General features: G+C 37.2%; 1 protein-coding gene across 2 annotated transcripts; it reads right to left on the bottom strand.

Annotated features, from left to right (window-relative positions):
* Window positions 1–8,818: 8,818 nt before the first annotated feature.
* On the bottom strand, window positions 8,819–14,879 carry fmoda (fibromodulin a). 2 transcript variants are annotated; one of them, XM_030133474.1, is made up of 6 exons: window positions 14,829–14,879; window positions 12,604–13,005; window positions 11,623–11,745; window positions 11,379–11,519; window positions 11,022–11,289; window positions 8,819–9,372 (listed from the first exon to the last, which is right to left on the bottom strand). In XM_030133474.1, exons 2-6 carry the CDS (start codon window positions 12,973–12,975, stop codon window positions 9,221–9,223), a joined length of 1,056 nt encoding a protein of 351 aa, XP_029989334.1. In that variant the 5' UTR covers window positions 12,976–13,005; window positions 14,829–14,879; the 3' UTR covers window positions 8,819–9,220. The 2 variants fall into 2 exon arrangements, with proteins under 2 accessions (XP_029989334.1, XP_029989335.1); XM_030133475.1 differs by having other exon boundaries at window positions 12,604–13,023; window positions 14,829–14,871.
* Between the last annotated feature and the right edge of the window lie 3,942 nt (window positions 14,880–18,821).

Below are 18,821 nucleotides of genomic sequence, written 5' to 3'. Positions count from 1 at the left end.
ACAAAAAAGTGTGAAATAACTGAAAACATATCTTATATTCTAGTTTCTTCAAAGTAGCCACCCTTAGCTCTGATGACTGTTTTGCACAATCTTGCCATTCTCTTGATGAGCTTCAAGAGGTAGTCACCTGAAATGGTTTCCTAACAGTCTTGAAGAAGTTCCCAGAGATGCTTAGCACTTGTTGGCCCTTTTGCCTTCACTCTGCGGTCCAGCTCACCCCAAACCATCTCGATTGGGTTCAGGTCCAGTGACTGTGGAGGCCAGGTCATCTGGCGCAGCACTCCATCACTCTCCTTCTTGGTCAAATATCCCTCACACAGCCTGAAGGTGTGTTTGGGGTCATTGTCCTGTTGAAACATAAATGATGGTCCAACTAAACGCAAACCGGATGGAATGGCATGTCACTTCAGGATGCTGTGGTAGCCATGCTGATTCAGGTTGCCTTCAATCTTGAATAAATCCCCAACAGCGTCACCAGCAAAGCACCCCCACACCATCACACCTCCCCCTCCATGCTTCACGGTGGGAACCAGGCATGTAGCATCCATCCGTTCACCTTTTCTGCGTCGCACAAAGACACGGCGGTTGGATCCAAAGATCTCAAATTTGGACTCATCAGACCAAAGCACAGATTTCCACTGGTCTAATGTCCATTCCTTGGGTTTCTTGGCCCAAATAAATCTCTTCTGTTTGTTGCCTCTCCTGAGCAGTGGTTTCCTAGCAGCTATTTGACCATGAAGGCCTGATTCACGCAGTCTCCTCTTAACAGTTGTTGTAGAGATGTGTCTGCTGCTAGAGCTCTGTGTGGTATTCATCTGGTCTCTAATCTGAGCTGCTGTTAATTTGCGATTTCTGAGGCTGGTGACTCAGATGAACTTATCTTCAGCATCAGAGGTGACTCTTGGTCTTCCTTTCCTGGGGCGGTCCTCATGTGAGCCAGTTTCGTTGTAGCGCTTGATGGTTTTTGCGACTGCACTTCGGGACACATTCAAAGTTTTTGAAATTTTCTAGACTGACTGACCTTCATTTCTTAAAGTAATGATGGTCACTCGTTTGTCTTTACTTAGCTGATTGGTTCTCGCCATAATATGCATTCTAACAGTTGTCCAATAGGGCTGTCAGCTGTGCATCAACCTGACTTCTGCACAACACAACTGATGGTCCCAACCCCATCAATAAGGCAAGAAATTCCACTAAGTAACCCTGACAAGGCACACCTATGAAGTGAAAACCATTTCAGGTGACTACCTCTTGATGCTCATCAAGAGAATGCCAAGGGTGTGCAAGGCAGTCATCAGAGCAAAGGGTGGCTACTTTGAAGAAACTAGAATATAAGAGATGTTTTCAGTTATTTCACACTTTTTTGTTAAGTACATAATTCCACATGTGTTCATTCATAGTTTTGATGCCTTCAGTGAGAATCTACAATGTAAATAGTCATGAAAATAAAGAAAATGCGAAGAATGAGAAGGTGTGTCCAAACTTTTGGCCTGTACTGTATGTTAGTCTGGGATTCTCCTAGCACTTTGGCTAGTGCATCGCCCAGCTTGCGACAAACACGTTAAGTGCACATATATTCCCTTCTTTCTTGAGTCTGTTTGCTCATGCAAAATGAAATGCAATTAATATAGATTAAAAATAAATGTTATTTAATCGTGATTAATCAAAATTAATCAGCAGCAACCCTGTGATTAATCTGTTAAAAAAAAATTTAATTGTTTGACAGCACTATTTAATATATGAGGTATGACATGTATCTGTGTGTGTATCAAAAAACTGATATCATGAATTGTGTACAGAAAACGCCACTTTTAATTGGCATATTATCTGTACGCATTATAAGGTTTCAGCTAGTATATTTACGCCGTGTAAGATAGCACGCTGTGTAAAATAGCACGCCATTAGCATGTCACATTCAACGCGATTTCATGAATTCAGTCTGCATGAAATTGCATTGAATGTGACACCAGTTTATTGCATCTGGCATGCTATACGTACACATTTTCATCCTTTTGTGTGTTATTTAACGCCATTTTATGGCGTGTCAATGCACTAGCTGCTAATCGCGCCAACCTCTATTCGCGCAAATCGCTATTTGTGCTAAATGCTAACCCTAACCACTAATCGCACTAATTGCTCTAATCGCTAACTCTAAACCTAACCCTAACCACTAATTGCGCTAGCTGCTAATTGTGCTAATGGTGTGCTATTTTACGTGGTGTAAATATAGACGCTGAAAGCTCATAATGCATCCAGATAACACGCCAGTTAAAAGTGACGTGTTATCTGTACGTAATTCATGATATGATGTTGTTTCATGAGATCAGTCTGCAAAGAAAAATAGCTTCTTAGAGCATTCATGACATGACTGAAAAAGTGAGGCATGAAAACTACAAAATGCCAAAGCCGACTAAATCTTCACGTGTCAGGTGTTTGGTTTTAGATGTTTTCTTCCTCAGTTGATAATGTTAATAGAGTTATACATAGGAAGCACTTGTATAAAATAACTTGATCTTCATCACAGTGATCATTATAGATCTCACCAGCTCTATATCCCTCTGGTGCTGCTGGAGGTTCGACCTACTGTTAGGTTTTTGTTTGTCCGTGCGTCTTTTGTTGTGCAAAATCAGTTGTGCCAGAAACGCCCCCTTTGTTTATCTACAGTGAACAGAGGAATAACTATGACTGACAGGTCTCAGAGAAGTATCGACTACAACCAGTCAGTCTGTACAATGTCTGTGTCAGGGTTTGAGTTAAATATATTTACATTTCACCTTTACTGTTGATGGACAACACAAGAATTAACCCATAAAGACCCAAACAGCTACTGACCACCAAAAGCATTTACTGATCTAAGATGTTTAATACCTGCTGATCCACTAATCCTATTAATACATGTAAATGATTGGTGTAAAATACAGTTCATCATCTTTTAATGGTCATCAGATACGACCCATTTGAACGTTCAGAGACTCCGCACTGAACGTGGAAACACTGTCATCTTCTACAACATTGATTCACCAGTGAAACCCATGGAGTTGGATCAGTGACAGTGGATGGAGACGCTTGGCTGTATGTTCATTTAATGATAGATTTTACAGAAAATGTCATATGTTTTCCAGTTGGTTTTGTCCCCCTGATGAAGGCCAGCAGACTGAAACGCACTGGGGCTAAGTGAGAGCCACTGAGACATCCCATAATTAATAAAGGCATTTTAAAATTATAAGAGAGTGCCTTGGTTTTTGTATTTTTTGTGTATTGACGGTCTCTTCACCAAAGAGCACCTCTTACCATTTTTCATTACTATTTTTCATTACTGTCTAGAGGTCCTCTTTACCGTTTGTTCAAGATCAATGATAGATTTTACTGAAAAACTTGCTTTTTCTTCATTTTTCTCTGATATAATCCTCAATTTTAATCGGAGTTTTTATAAACCTCTACATGCTCAGTAAATTAAATACAGGAAAATACCTAATTTTAACTGAAAAAACACAAAATTCAGAGTATAATGTTTTAATAAATGATAATAAATCACTTAGGGAAGGTTAAATAGAGAGAAAAATTAATTTGGGAAGTGCCACCAAAGCAGCGCTGGGTCTTTATGGGTTAAAATAGTGACTGATCATCAAGTATCAGTAAAATATTTAAGTCACATTTTAGTCTGTAAGGCAGATATCTTGTTTCAATATCTTGTTTCAAATGCGGTCCTTGAATGAGTTCAAGAAGTGGATCAGTTCCATTTTCATATGTGTGTGTGAATATGAATCCAGACCAGCTGTTTCCCCCCTTTTCACTCTCTGCATTAAAGCAGGCTATCCTCTGGATTTAGTTTGGTATTTATTGGATAGACATCAGGGATGTTATGTAACTCTCAGAAGTAAATATAGTGAATTTTATAAAATACTCTTTATATGTGTATAATGCCTTTTATATTAAATACATTTTTAATCAAATAAGATATTTGGATATTTGATTAAATTAATAAAACATGAGGAGGGAATACAGTTTGGATGCATTTTGTAATAGTGTTCATGAGGACATGTATATTCTAATACATGAATTAGAGTTTATTAAACAGAAAGAAAGCCAAGGATATTTCTAGAATCCTTTGTTATTTGCACAGAGTATTAATTCTTTTAATTAATCACATCAGATTGTTCAAGGTTCATGTTTTCCCAGCATTACAATAACAGTCAAAAAGTCAGAGGTACTTCTCAGTGCATACCGGACTGGGCCAAGGTGAATTACACTGACAATCAGATAAAAAGCCTCAGTATAAAGAAGACTAAATAGACTGAATACTGGTAGTTGGTGATGATGAACTTAACTTGCTCTGATCCTGGTCAGTGACACATTTCCACCACATAACCGCAGTAAACATATGATACACAGTAGCTGTAATGACAGTGTGCTGGTGTAACCACAGATTACACAACACAGTGATGGAGAAAAGCACTATAAATACTGACCTGCTCCTCAGCATCAGGTATGGTTTGCATGGTCTAATCTCACATAGATGCACTAACAGAGTTTATAGCTTTTCTCAATGACTTAAACACTTCGTGGTTTGGTTACTTAAACCATGTACCAAAACTCATGATTTCTCACATGAATTTGTTGAACTCTTGGTTGAAACCCTAAACACAAACCATCATTTATCACTATTTACACCATGTGCTCATTTACAAAGGACTTCTTCATTAACTCGACCCATCACTACATGTATGTATTATATGTTTATCTTTCATGAAGTACATTTGCTCAGTTTCACCTAATTTTACTTCTGTACTCTGAGGAATCCAAAATTTTGCCATTATTCATCACACTATTACCCAGTGCTATTTTTGTGGCCGTTCCCAAATGATTTTTTTTTTTTTTCTATTTTTAACTTTTCTGAAGTGATTTATCAGTATTTATTCTAATATTATGCTCAATATTTTGCATTCTTAAGTAAAAATCAGGTGTTTCCCATATTTAATTCACTGATCTAGTAGATGTTCATAAAAGCTCAAATTAAAGCTGATGGTTATTGTATCAAAAACAGAGAAAAAGGAAGAAAAAGTGACTTTTTCAGTAAAACATATCAGTAACTGAACATTAAAAACAAGTGTGTCCATCCACTGTCATTGATCCAACTCCATGCGTTTTACTGGTGAATCAGTGTTGTAGAAGATGACTTTGTTTCCACGGTAACTATGGAGCCTCTGAATGTCCAAGTGGATCATATCTGATGACCATGAAAAGATGACAAACTGTATTTTACACCAATTATTTACATGTATTGATAGGATTAGTGGATCAGCAGGTATTTAACTTTTTATATCAGGAAATGGTTTTGGTTGCCAATGGACAATTAGGTCTTGATGGGTTGAGAACTGTCAAACTTTTCTGTTATTACTAAATTATTGTTTGTTTTAACCCTGTATAGCCTGAACCATTAAATCATTGACAGAAATTCCAGTTCTTTGAATCTGGAGCCTTTATTGGTCTTCCTGAACAACCAAAAAAAATGTTTTTTAAATATCAGTTTCCATGTATGAGTGTCAATTTTGGATCATATTTGATACATCAGGTCTCAATGTTCAAATATTATTATTTTTTGCACAAACAAAAATATAATGTAGCACAAACATGTCTAACAAATTGGTAATTCCTTTACGAAATTGGTAAAGTTCTGCCTCCTTCCTCATTAATGACAATCTTGTAGTGTCACTGGAAAGGCGTCTGGTGAATGAATTCCTCTCCCCTGGTGGATTATCTGTGTATTGCATGTATTTAATTGTATACATCAGGTTTTTCAAGAAAAAAATATGACACTTATCATGTAGAGGGCTTCAAAACTCATGTATCAAATATGGTACGTTTGGCGTTATAGGGTTAATTTATTGTTATTACCTGTATTTTAAAAGCTGTATTCTTTCATGGTGTCTGCTGCTGATCTCTTTTCCAGGTCACCCTTGTCTCAGTGGGATTCTATCTGGTTAAATAAAAGTTTAATAAGAAAATAATAAGAAGAATAATTGTAATATTTTGAAAGAATCATACCAAAGTAGTGACATTTATGTGGAGTTTGTGTGTTTGACAGCAGAGTTTCTGACCTGAAAGTATGTATATGTGCAGACTTTTGTTTAGTCTTCAAAGCTGAAACATAAATGCATCTTAATAACCAAGAAAAACTGTAAAAGCAAGGAAAGGATCACTCAGATCAAGTAGAAACAGGAATAGATAACTGAGAAGCAAGGTTAGTCCATGTGGGAGTGGAGTGGGCGAAGGAGCTCCACCTCCACAGTTTTACCAGGAGGGTTTGAGGTCAGCTGTCTGTTTTCCAGCTGCGAAGGTCATCCCACAGTTGTGACAATAAAAGGGATGGTTGATCTTTAATGATAAAATGACCTGGTTTTAGTCAGCAGTCTCAAGGATGGAGGGTGATTTGAAGGCAGCCTTATCTCCGGGGTGTTCACTGTACACTCTGTTACCGCGATTCATCTAAAGAATATCAATATTTACCTTTTTTTCCTTGTTAAAAAGTTTTACATTCTGGTTTAATGCTCCACTAACTTGCGCCAACATTTCCTAAAAAGCTTTATTCTGTCTTATCTGTTGGTTTTATTTAGAGGACAAACCTACCGTCAATTCATGTGGTTTGACTGTTTTTTCCTGCTTCCTCTTCATGGTCTTCTGCCCTCTCCACGGCTGCTGGGTTCAGAGAGTCAATACCGATCTACTTCACCCCGTTCATTAAGTCTTAACTCTGAAAGCTGATTTAGAGCATCAGTTCAGTGTCAACAACAATACTGGCAGCCCTTCTCAGAGAACACCAGGTTAGAATGAGCCTTTACTTCTTCCATTCTATCACTAATTCACACAAACTGCACACTGGTCAAATAAGAATCTGTTATTTTATTTCACAATAGGCTTGTAAACATAAAACCTTTGTCAGTGTAATGATCAATCCATGCAATCAATAACTCAAGGATCTTCATCCCATACTCTATGTACAAATAACAACACTACAAAGGGTACAGATCTCTGTCTATGCTTTGATTCATGAAATCTGATCCACGACTCAAAATGAGGATCCTGCACAGAAACAATGAGTCACAGTATTTTTTTTCATGTTTTTATCACAGAGAAGAAACACTTTTTGCACAATACCCCTAACTGCACTGAGATGTCACTTTGGAACATTATAGTAAAAAAAAAAAGTGACAGAGATACTTTCATGCAGCAGACACTACAGTATCATATTATGGTATTCAATGACCTGACACAAAAGAATTCACATCATACACGATATACATTATATAAGAGACTTATCAGAAAAAAAACCAACTGAAGGCATGAGAAAAAGGAAGCTGTTACTTCAGGATGATCGATCCTCAGAACCGTGTAAATGGAGGACCATGATCGTATGTGGCTCATGTACTGAATTTTGTGGCAAAGAGCTTATTTATTTATATTTGTTGGAGTCTTTCTTGTACTGATGTGTGAAAAGTGAATATTAGAATGAACTGCTGCCACCTGCTGTTAATATTAGACTCCATCCTTCCCCGAGCTGAGCTATGATTTTTAACCCATAAAGACCCAGTGCTACTTTTGCATTAGTTCCCAAATGAATTTTCCTCCATATTTAACTTTTGTTAAGTGATTTATCACCATTGATTGTAATATTATCCTCCTTATTTAGCATTTTTTCAGTGTAAATCATGTATTTTTCTATGTCTAATTTACCGATCATGTAGATGTTCATAAAAGCTCAGATTAAAGTTGAGGGTTATTATATCAGAAACAGAGAAAACTGAAAAAAAGTGACTTTTTCAAGAAAAATATCAATAACTGAAGATAAAACTACGGTGGCCCAGAGGTGCAACAGCCCAAAAAATTATCCACCATAAGAAAAAAAAAAAGGAGAACAAGAGAACAGCCCAAAAAAATTATCCACTATAAGAAAAAAAAGAGAACAGCCCCAAAAAATTATCCACTATAAGAAAAAAAATAGAACAGCCCAAAAAATTATCCACTATTTTTAAATAACTTTATTTTTAGCGCACCAACCTCCGCCTCCGTAGGTTACTTTATTACCATTAGCCACATTAGCTGAAGGTCTTAAAAATTTTCAGCCTATGCTTTTATTTTTTGTGGTGGCCTAAATTTTAAAGCAAGAGACCTTTTGGGTAAACACTGCCCCCTTAATTGAAAAGGTGGATGATGTTTTTTTTTTTGTCTTGTTTTTTTCTTATAATGGATATTTTTTTGGGCTGTTCTCTTTTTTTCTTATAGTGGATCATTTTTTGGGCCGTTCTCTTTTTTTCTTATAGTGGATAATTTTTTTGGGCTGTTCTCTTTTTTTCTTACTGTGGATAATTTTTTGGGCTGTTCTCTTTTTTTTTTTTCTTATAGTGGATAATTTTTTGGGCTGTTCTCTTTTTTTTCTTATAGTGGATAATTTTTTGGGCTGTTCTCTTTTTTTCTTATAGTGGATAATTTTTTTGGGCTGTTCTCTGTTTTTTCATATAGTGGATAATTTTTTTAGGCTGTTCTCCTTTTTTTCTTACACTGGATAATATTTTGGGCTGTTGCACCTCTGGGCCACCGTATAAAACAAAGTGTATATAATAATAATAATAATAATAATAATAATAATAATAATAATACATTGGTTTTATATAGTGCTTTTCTAGGTACTCAGAGATGCTTGAATCACTAATCACTGTCACTGATCAAACTCCATGGGTTTTACTGGTGAATCAATGTTGTAGAACAGGGGTTACCAACCCTGGTCCTCGAGATCTACTATCCTGCATGTTTTAGAAGTCTCCCTCTTCCAGCACACCTGACAGTCATTATCAGGCTTCTGCAGAGCTTAATGATAGGCTTGTCATTGAATCAGTTGTGTTGGAAGAAGGATACATCAAATACATGTAGGATAGTAGATCTTGAGGGCCAGGGTTGGTGATCTCTGTTCACTACAGATCCTCTGAACGTCTAAATGGATCATATCTGATGACCATGAAAAGATGACAAACTGTATTTTACACCAATTATTTACATGTATTGATAGGATTAGCAGATCAACAGGTGTTAAACAGTTTAGATCAGTAGATGCTTTTGGTAGACAGAGGCTGTTTGGGTCTTTATGGGTTAAACACATGTTCACCATCTCCATGTGTATGATGTAAATTATATTTATGGGAAGAACGTCACATTGTCCTGGCGATGCTTAGACCTCGATCTCGTGAGCCACGCGCAGACAGAGGGATGACTCCATGGGGATGTCCTGCCGACTGAGCTCGTTTCCATCCAGTCGCAGAGTCCGCAGCTTGGAGAAGTTGGAGATATCCACAATACTGCAAAAACTACCCAGGGAAAACTCTACAGCAGAGGGACAGAAAAACATGTGGTGAGGACATTAGTTAAACACACAGGCCACAAATGTGTCTTCACAAATTGACTCTGTAAACATCCCAACATCTGGGTTGTAATAATAATAATAAGGAAAGAAACAGTCAGAGCTCATTATGTTTGAGAAATATACACATGGTTTTGTTCCTAACAGATGTGGGTTTTACCAAATATTCTCTATGCAAACATGTTCACTGGTATGAAACAGTGTACTTTCTGTCTTATAAGTGTACATGGTGCAGATGGATGAAAGTAGAAAAAATAAAAACAAATCTAACATTGCATTTTTATTAACTGACATTATTTTATCATGGCTCTCATTGATCTTATTTCCCCCTTTGTTTGAACTCATTCAGATGAAACTGTAAAAGTGGTTTTCTCCTCATCTATGTGTCTGACAAATGGCATTTTAACCCTCAAAGACCTAAACAGCTGCCACTGACCACAAGCATCAACTGTTTAAGAACTTTTGGGCCACTAATCCTATCAATATATTTGGATAATTCAAACAAAATGCAGTTTCTCAACTTTTCCGTGCCATCAGATATGTGCTTTTTGGACATTCAGAGTGAACTCCATAGTGAATGTGTAGTCACTGTCATCTTCTGCAATATTGATTCATCTGTAAAACTCAACTCTGAAAAATAACAGTGGTTGTAGAGGCGCACATTTATGTTCAGTTAATGTTATATTTTGCTGAAAAAGTCATTTTTATTCAGTTTTCTCTGTTTTCATACAATAACTTGAGAATCTACTCTCAGCTTTTATGAACATCTACTTGATCCATTAATTAAATATGGGAAATTAGCTGTTTTTCACTGAAAAATACAAAATGTAGAGGATATTATAATAAACAGAGATGTTAATTGGTGGGCCATTACACCCTTGGCTCTCTCTTACCTTCGTTGGTATGTGCTTGTTGTTGTTTACCATGTTGGTATGTGTCACTTCCATTACATTTGTTGATATGTAATTATTGTTGAAATGCATTGAATTATAAGTTATGCAGACCATTAATTAGATACTATGTGTAAATTTTCCTAATCTGTTTACTATTTGTTATTTACATTATCAGAATTCTAAACAGATGTAATTTTATCATTAATGAAGCGAAAGTAATGTGTTATGTTGTGTAAATGAAAGGCGGGGGTGGGATTTAATATGTTTCCCACTCCTTTTCGAGCAAGTGTACATGGCAGTTCCTATATTGTCTTGGTCACCTCTATTTATCAATTTATTTGCTCTACTATTAGTTTCTTGTACACACAAAAGATTTGTTTTTTTCTTCTGCTTGAGACATATAGATAGAAAGAAAGAAAGAAAAAGAAAGAAAGAAAGAAAGAAAGAAAGAAAGAAAGAAAGAAAGAAAGAAAGAAAGAAAGAAAAAGATAAATAACTCAAGAAAGGTCAGATGTAGAGGAAAATTCATTTGGAAGTCACCAGAAAAATAGTTCTAGGAATTTAATAGTTGAGATGAAATGCGGTTTGTGAAAAATAGGTCCAGTATTTACTCAGGTGACTATGGAGTGAAAGAATCATCTAAATGAGCAGGACAGTGGAGAGACCGAAACAGGAAATGGCTCTTCATTGGGCTGTGTTGTTCTTAACTAATATTGTACCTTTGATCTGATTGGCTTGCAGGTACAGGTGTTGCAGCGTGGTGCTGACGAGGGGGATCCGCTCCAGTTTGTTGAAGCTCAGGTCCAGCTCCACCAGCCCGGTCACATTAAAGGTGTTGGGGGGGATGCCCTTGTCTGTGAGCTGGTTGTGAGCCATTCGGACGTACTGAAGCTGACTGAAGCCGCCCAAAAAGTTCTCTGGCAGAGAGTCGATGGAGTTGGACTCCATGTAGAGCTGGTGCAGGTGCGTGGGCAGAGCTTCAGGGACCTGTCATCGGTTAATAAGAAGAGTGTGGGAGGACTGGGGGAGGCTGTCACAGCGTGGGACAAATGCCCACATACTGTACACACAATTACCTTTGTCAGTTTGTTGCCACTGATGTCTAGAAGTGTGAGGGATACCAGAGCCTTCAGTGATGCGCCCATGTCTGTAATGGCGTTGTCATGGAGATACAGGATGGTGAGGTTATCCATGCCCTCTACGTCTCCAACTGTTACCTAGGCAACAGAGGCAATTATTTTAAAGTCTAATTTCTCTGCTGACCTGCAGCCAAACTTGTTGGATGTGATGTTCTGCATGAATAAACAAACTGTGCAAAACCTTTTCAATCTTGTTACCGCTGATTCTCAGGTCTCGCAGCGAGCGGGGAAGGTTAGAAGGAATGATGGTTAGATTATTGTGTTGGAGATATAAACGCTCCAAGTTCTCCATCTTCAGGAATGCCTAAGAAATCAAATAGAGAATACATCAAAGTAAATTTAGCAGCAGTGAAAGGCAGATATGCAGATCCTGAGGTAAAAGTACTAATACAATGCTGTGAAAATACATGACTCTTCTAGATGTTCACTCAAAGTCTTACTTCATTAAAACTATGTAGGTCTTAACAGCAAAATGTACTCTACAGTCATCATTGTGCAGTATTACTTTTATGTATGTATGTATGTACATTAACATTACTGCTGCATTAATGTATATGTTGCCTTATACTGTTGTAAATGGATTAACTACTTTATGTTCTGTTGGATAGTTTGTACAACATTAATGCATTATATTCTGTAAGATCACCATATTTGTAGTGTCACAGAACTATTTATTATTTAAAGTTAACTTTTCATGGGCTCAGAAGAACCTCTATTTTCTGTTCTGTGACAATGCATTTTCTAGTTAATGCAGTTTTTTTAAAGAGTTTATTTACAGTCACTGGATAGGGGCAATATGGAAAACTGGTGCAAAAGCCAAATAAAGCTAAGTAAAGCTCACAAATGCAACAAATGATAAAATTTTATACTTGTCTTTAAGATGTACTATAAAGCTGCATAAATGGAAATGCTTAAGTAAAGCGCAAGTTCCTCCAGTCGGTACAATATTTTTTGTGAAAGTGCTTAGTAATGCTTTTCTATTGCTCAGCTGGGATCAAGCTTCCAGTGAAAAGTTGGAACTCATCCACATGCATAAAACAATGCACACATTCAACAATAAAAGTACTTCTTTTTAATTACACAGCCTGTTAACCACATGCCAGCCACTGCCTCTGATCTCACATGCGTGGCTGAATCTGACTCAGACCAGATGTGGGTTTACCTTTTTGCCAATGGCATCAGACGTCAGCTGGTTGTGGTGCATCATGAGCCACACCAGATTAGTTGCATTGACCATAGCTGAGTCAGGCACAGCTGTGATGGCATTATTTTGCAGATACAGATACTTCATCCTGGAGGGAATGGATGGCATGGCTGTCAGACCTCGTCCATCACAGTACATGGCGACAGGGAAGGTGGGGGGGCAGTCGCACTCTGCAGGGCAGTCTCCCCCTGCGGTGTCTGCCTGCAGCGAGGCAAAATAGTATCCTTGGCCTCGTCCGCCGTACAGCCAGGCAAAGGGGTCCCGACCACGACCATGGGAGAGAGAGAGTGGAAGCAGGGCAGACAGGAGGAAGATGATCACCACACGCATGGTCACGGCCACACAAGTCGCCACTGTAATCTAGAAGAGATTTTAACCCTTTATCGGGCAAGTGACTATTTTTGGTAATTTCTGCACACATTGCAAGACAGTGACAACAACAGTTACAGTGAGGACAGTGAGGCAACAATCTCAGGTCCAACGTGGTCTACAGGGTCTGTAAGGTCCACTTCTGCATGAACTGTATAGCTGCTTTGTTTGGTACCATGACGTAATGGTAGGAGCCAGTATTCCCTCTTAAACAAATGGAATAGACTAAACTAAATGCTGCACACGTACACAAATAAAATAATAATTAAAGTGAGATAAACGATGATAAAATAATTTTATTCTCCAATATAATAAAGCCAAAATAATACTGTAGAATTAAAATTACTGACATAATACAATTTAACATAATGTACAGCTCAATTTAAAACACAATTACAGGGTGAGTTAAATAAAAAAATAATGAAACATGCACTGTGTACGATAACTACAGTTACAGTAGTAATGTAAGTAATGATGTTTAAATGGATAATGTATACGACAGATGTCTGTATCAGCACTTACATCTTTTTCTTGTATTTTTTATATATACTTCTTGGAGATTTTTTTTTGTGCCACTTATGGGCAAGTAACCAAATATGGTAACTTGATTGACCTTGTGACAGTAAAAAAAAATTGAAACATTTAACAAAAGTAATAAAGTCTAGTTATGTCCTCCAATAAAACACTAAAGTTGAAATTTTGAATTTCAGAGTATTTCTATGAGTGAACTATAAAGGGTTAAATATAATATGACTAGAAGGACACAGACTTCCAGCTTGGTCCTCAAAGCATCATTAAAACATTAGGTAGGCTATAGACAAGTTATGACCACTGTTTTCCTTTTTTTTATTTGTTATTTACATTTACATTTATGCATTTGGCAGACGCTTTTTTCCAAAGCGACTTACAGGGGAAAACCAATCAAATCACTCAATCAATCAAATTTTATTTATATAGCGCCAGATCACAACAAAAAGTTATCTCATGACACTTTATACATAGAGTTGGTCAAAACCAGACTCTAAGCTAATTTACAGAAACCCAACTGAATCTTTGGTAATGTTTAGTCATTTGGTGATAATTGGTTAGTTTTGTTAGTATTACCATTATACACTTCTAAATTAGCCTGGGGACCTTTACGGAAAGAACAGTTCCAGCCTCTACAACTTTTAATAGATCTCCTTTAAAATGTACTGGCTTTGTCCTTGGCTCATGCCTTAACCTTCAGCTAAGTTTCATGAAAAACACTGCAGTACTTTATGTGAGATGCCGCTAACAGACACACAAATAGGAGTGGTTGTATAACATTCTTTGTGGAGGTAATTAAACATAAATAAAGGTAAATTATAAACACACTGAGGCTATATTGGCTGAACATTATATGAAACAGACAAAGGTGAGAGGAGCCTGATGGTAAAACTGCTCTTTGTCTCTGTTTTATGGCAGAGATTTGCAAAACAAACGTGTAAAAATGTGCTGCTAAAAAGTTCAAAATAGCAGCTAAAAGTTTAATTCAGTGCTACAAACATGGTTTTAGAAAAATAACCTCCTGCAGAGAGACACATTCTTAGGGGTCTTAAGCTACAGGGAATCCAAAAAGGAAGGGTTGAAAAAAAAGAAAACACATATCCATGAATGCAGGCTTTGTAAATGGTTTTCACTGCTGCTCCAAACCATGAGGAAAGACCCGAAAAAGACCCTCTGATCTCCAGGGTCCATTCAACTCTGCTGAAGTCAGCTTAAATAAGACCATTTGTTTATTCATCACTTATAAGGTTTCATAGAAAAATACTGGATACATGTCATACACCTACCTGATCAGAGAGACCGGCCCTCCTATAGTCCCCTCTATCCCGGAGTGTGCTCAGGACTGGAGGGGACTCTAACCAACACAAAAACTTTCCCTGCCCTCCTTTCCGTTCTGCCACCCCCCTCTCCTCCCCATTTTTTCTTTTACTTTACTGGAGCAAATCTTTCCACCCCCTTTCTCCGTCCTCTGCACCCCATTTTGTTCGCTCAGGCATGGCCCAGGACACCCCACTCCCCCCGCTCTGGAGCCTCGTTCTGCACCAGGGTGAGTGATGTGAGATGCAGTGGCTGCGAGGGATTGTTCCCATCTGTGAGCAGCAGAATCAGTCTGTTTAAGTTTCCCCTACTCAGTGGAACCCTGCTGCTCCTCCACAGTGTATGAGCCTTTACATTTAACTTTTTCCTTTACTTCTTTGCATCATGAGTGTGTATTTCAAACACAGAAAAGGTGCAGATGACAAACCAAAACACTGCAATGCCATCCTGCTATAAGGAAGTGTATTGAGTATAGTTTTGTACAAATAATGACAATCATATAATCAATCAAATAATCACAACAAGACTAGATTATGTTTTATATCAGTGTATATTTTCTTTACATGTAATTTCCAGACCTCCTTCTATATAGCAAAATGAACCGTAATATCCAACAAACCCCTGGTCCAGGCAGAGGGTTTTGTAGCAGGGGAGGATCTAACTTTTCCCCTACATCTACATTTTGTAAAGGGTTAAATGAAAACATATGTGACAGTCCTCTGATGTTGTCTGTCTGGTCTTAATATGGGCCTCTTCCTGCCTCAATGTCTTCTCCCCAATGCAAACTCCAACTGAATAAGTATTGTCTCTCACTTTTATCTTTAATTTCTCCAAACATTTGTAAATCACTTGATCCTTTTCATGTATTTCCTCCCCTTTCATCCTTCTCCATCTCCTTATCTGTTTCTTGTTGTCTTTTGACATTTGTTCTATAGCATTACAAAAGAAGTAAAGTGCTACTCTGGGCTCGCAAAAATGGCTGCTTTTAAAGTAGAATTAAAATTCAGTGCTGCTGATTATTTTAAACAAGGATGATGAATGAAGCTGATTTATTTTTTTTGCGGAGATTAATGTTCAGTTCATATACACAAGTAAAAAGGATTAGTCTGTGTTTCCTGACCAGTTTAAAAAAAAATGTCTGTTAGCAATGGAGATGTGGCAAAACAAATGTACACACAAAATCAGATGCAAAAAAAAAAAAAGAAAAAAAAAAAAAACCTTATGTCTCATATTTACAAAAATATGTCATGTGTCATCATAAGTACATTTTTTACCCACGCCTCCACCATCACAATAATGACACAATGCTGGAAAGTAAAACTGGAATGAAAACTTCTAACTCTGACATGTAATGTTAGCTAGGCAGCAACACACAGTAAACAACTAACAGACAACTGAAACAAACACTTGGCTGACTTTTCCACCGTCAAAACATTGTGTCTAAAAGTTTGTTTTTCGCAGCATTTTCATCGTATGTCTTGTTACATCATTTTCATCTTGTTGAGTCTTCAGTGCCACTCATGCCTTATGTTGCTTTCTTATTTTTGCATCAATTTATCATCATTTGCCTCATTTTTGTCATTACATCTGGTTGTATATTATTATTACATACATATGCCTTACATATATATGTGTTTTTTATTAATTCTGTAATTTTAAATTTGTTTGGTTTGTAAAAGTTTATATTACAACAGTGGTTCCCGACCTTTTTTAGGCTCGGGACCCCATTGTAACATCACAAATTTCTGGCAACCCCAGTCATTCAAAACTGAGACATTTTATTGCTAAAATTAATTGGTTATTGATCATGTAATAGTTTGCTATACTATGTTACAAATAAATGTTAATTATAGATGACATTTAGTCTATATAATGTATATTATTATGGACGGAGGCAGAAAAGCCAGGTGTAGATTACTGCACAAAGGGAGATTTTTTTTTTCCTTGGTCAGGATATGTACAGTCAGTCTAGCTTGTGTTTACAAGGCTGACAATTAATACTGAACAAACAAGAACTCAAACTATGAATTATGAAAGAGTTGCAGCATCTGAAACCCACGACAATGAACATTTGACAGATAAACAGTACCACAGTGCTTCAGTTACAGCTTCAGAGTTTGTCATATCTTTTATGGATTGTGATTGTCTCTTTCAACTCACCATATATTTTTTATTAGTAAGGTTTTTTTGTTTTTTGTTTTTTTTATCAATTACTAGAAATTTCAGGTGTCCCCTTTTGAATTCCTGGCGACCCCAATGGTGAAAAACACTGCAATACAGCAATCTATGCACAGGCATGAATCACATTGTTTTCTATAAAATGCCTTAATTCAGTTTCATCACAAGAGGGAGTTCACCGTTTGTGAGGATGTTTTGTATGCTGAAATTATCCCTTATTTTCTACCTGTAGGTGGCAGCAAGTTACGGACATGTAGAAGAGAAACAACGACAATGGGAAGCTGCTGCAGTTTTTTGCTCAGTTAAAACAGGAATCCACAAATGCACTGACTTATGTTTTTAATTCATGAGCGTTATATTATGTAATTTTCATCTCGTATCTGTAACGCTGCTTCAATCTTAAGTTCCTCCCATCCTCTGTGTTGTACATCACTATGGCAAGATCAACACTTATAAAACCATCCATTCTATTCTGATTTGGAAAATGAATTTACAGATCATACTATTTAGCAGTTGGCCAAATAGTTGGCAACCCCAAAAAACAGCCCTGTGATCTGTTTTGGGTCCAAAAGTTACATTTGGGAGAAGAAATAGACAAAGTAGATGATGTTCATAGGTCGATTGTTCAAACTTAGTTCCTCTTTTCCATTCAATACAAGAGAGAAAAATATAACTGTATTTTCTGATTGTTTCATCACGATTATGCCCCAAAGCCCAAAAGTATGCAAAGCTTCTACCCTAGAGGGGAGGACAACAGAATCAGATGCTTCCTCCTGTGTCTTCCACTTCCTGTCTGCTGTCTGAATCCTGGCTGAATGGTGTCTCTGTGGGCTTACCCAGTAGTTTGTCTCTCAGACAGAACTGCATCACACTGGTCAGGGAAGAGGGTACCGCTTCATTTTATCCACCTGCCCATACTGTGCAACACTGTCCTTGGCTGTCGATATAAACTCACTGCTGCAGGTTTGATGCCTTGAAGCAATTAAGCAAAACAAGAGGAAAATATAAAATGGTAAATATTTTGCCTTTATCCTTTCCATTTTATGCAGCTTACATTTGGCAATTTCTCAGTTTATATTTGTGAAACACTTAATATAATGGTCATAATACTTACTCATAAAATGATACCTGGATTTAACCTATAAGGATCCAGTGTGACATTTGTGGCAGTTCCCAAATGAATTTTGCTCTATATTTAATCATCCTTATGGGGTTTATCACCATTTTTTATAATATTATCTTCTGTGTTTTGTGTTTTTTTTTTTCAATGAAAATCAGGTATTTTCCAACATTTAATTTACTAATCATGCAGATGTTCATAAAAGTGTATTTTTCACCAATTATTTACATGGATTAGTGGATCAACAGGGATTAAAGAGTTTACATCAGTAGATCATTTTTGGTAGATGATGGATGTTTGGGTCTTTATGGGTTAACAAGGAAAAGGTATAAACAGTAATAAATGCAATGATCAATATCCTTCAACTGGAAACAAGTTATTTATTTCAGTGTGCTAGAGAGCATAAAGATTTGAATGTGTTTCAATGGAAAAAGTTCATGTGGTCTGATGAGTTCAGATTGACCCTGGTCCAGTGATGGATGAAACAAGGTGAGAAGAGAGGTGGTCCTTACAGTACAAGCCTGTGGGGGCAGTGTTAAGACCTGGGGTTGGGTCAGTGTTGTGTCCATTAAAGAGGTCAGCTGAACCTGAAAATACTGAATCATCTGGCTTTTCTTGAGTCTTTTTTTACTCCCTGATGGCACAGGTACATTTCAATATGACA

This window comes from Sphaeramia orbicularis, chromosome 5 (genome assembly GCF_902148855.1).
Source record: "Sphaeramia orbicularis chromosome 5, fSphaOr1.1, whole genome shotgun sequence".
In the NCBI taxonomy this organism is placed as follows: domain Eukaryota; kingdom Metazoa; phylum Chordata; class Actinopteri; order Kurtiformes; family Apogonidae; genus Sphaeramia; species Sphaeramia orbicularis.
This window is presented reverse-complemented; position numbering and strand designations above follow the sequence as displayed.

Coding starts and splice junctions, on each gene's coding strand:
- fmoda (XM_030133474.1), bottom strand. CDS start 12,975: ATGCGTGTGGTGATCATCTTCCTCCTGTCTGCCCTGCTTCCACTCTCT. Junction 11,746..12,603: donor CTGATGCCATTGGCAAAAAG/GTAAACCCACAT, acceptor TTGATTTCTTAG/GCATTCCTGAAGATGGAGAA. Junction 11,290..11,378: donor GTGGCAACAAACTGACAAAG/GTAATTGTGTGT, acceptor AACCGATGACAG/GTCCCTGAAGCTCTGCCCAC.